Source organism: Wasmannia auropunctata, unplaced genomic scaffold, assembly GCF_000956235.1.
Source record: "Wasmannia auropunctata unplaced genomic scaffold, wasmannia.A_1.0 LD336088.1, whole genome shotgun sequence".
NCBI lineage: Eukaryota > Metazoa > Arthropoda > Insecta > Hymenoptera > Formicidae > Wasmannia > Wasmannia auropunctata.
Genome location: NW_012026802.1, coordinates 471,571 through 472,188, shown reverse-complemented (window position 1 = coordinate 472,188; position 618 = coordinate 471,571). Strand labels below are relative to the sequence as shown.

General features: G+C 45.1%; 1 protein-coding gene across 1 annotated transcript in view; it reads left to right on the top strand.

The window, feature by feature from the left end:
* Window positions 1–611, top strand: part of LOC105448361 — a 37,511-nt gene extending 36,900 nt beyond the window's left edge. The window contains exons 3-4 of the mRNA XM_011686883.1: window positions 186–292; window positions 469–611. Coding sequence (XP_011685185.1) covers window positions 186–292; window positions 469–554 — 193 coding nt within the window. The 3' untranslated portion in view covers window positions 555–611. The remainder of the gene's footprint in view (window positions 1–185; window positions 293–468) is intronic.
* The last annotated feature ends 7 nt before the right edge of the window (window positions 612–618 follow it).

Here is a 618-nt window from a genome sequence, read left to right as displayed (position 1 = left end):
CTGGAGTTCGGCAAGAGTAGCAATGTTCGAATCCTTCAGATTCTAATAACCGAATCGTAAGTAATGGCGATTTACTAATTCAAATGTCTCTTCTACTTGATCCTGTATTGAAACACAACCCGTACAGAAAAGTTCGCCAGTGCCGGATTTATATCGATAGAAAAGAGCTTTACAACATGTTGCAGTGCGGAGCCAAAGGTCAAGGGGCATCGGCGGGGGTCGTTGAACGGAGTCGTTTTCTGGAGGCTCAACAGGAGGGGGAACGCTGTGGGGGTCCATGCTGGAGAGAGAGGTAAGAGGTTCGATTATTTACCTTAAGGAACATGCTGTTGTTTGGAGGAGAAGATGGTAATAGAAATAGTTTGAAGCCGTATAATAGTTAAAGCATATCAGTTTATTTCCTTTATTATAAGCAAAGATCTCCCTTAAAATTCGCCGATTAATTCAAAGTGCATTTCTTTGATGCAGATATTAACCTTTTCAGCGCGGTCATGGGGGCTTTCTCCCTCGTTATACCGAGTGGTCACGAAATCGCGGAAAATTACAGGGCATAAGTGACACTCGGTGGCCGGGCGGACTACAGGGAGTAACTCATCGCAGTCCTCGCAAAGCTGGTGC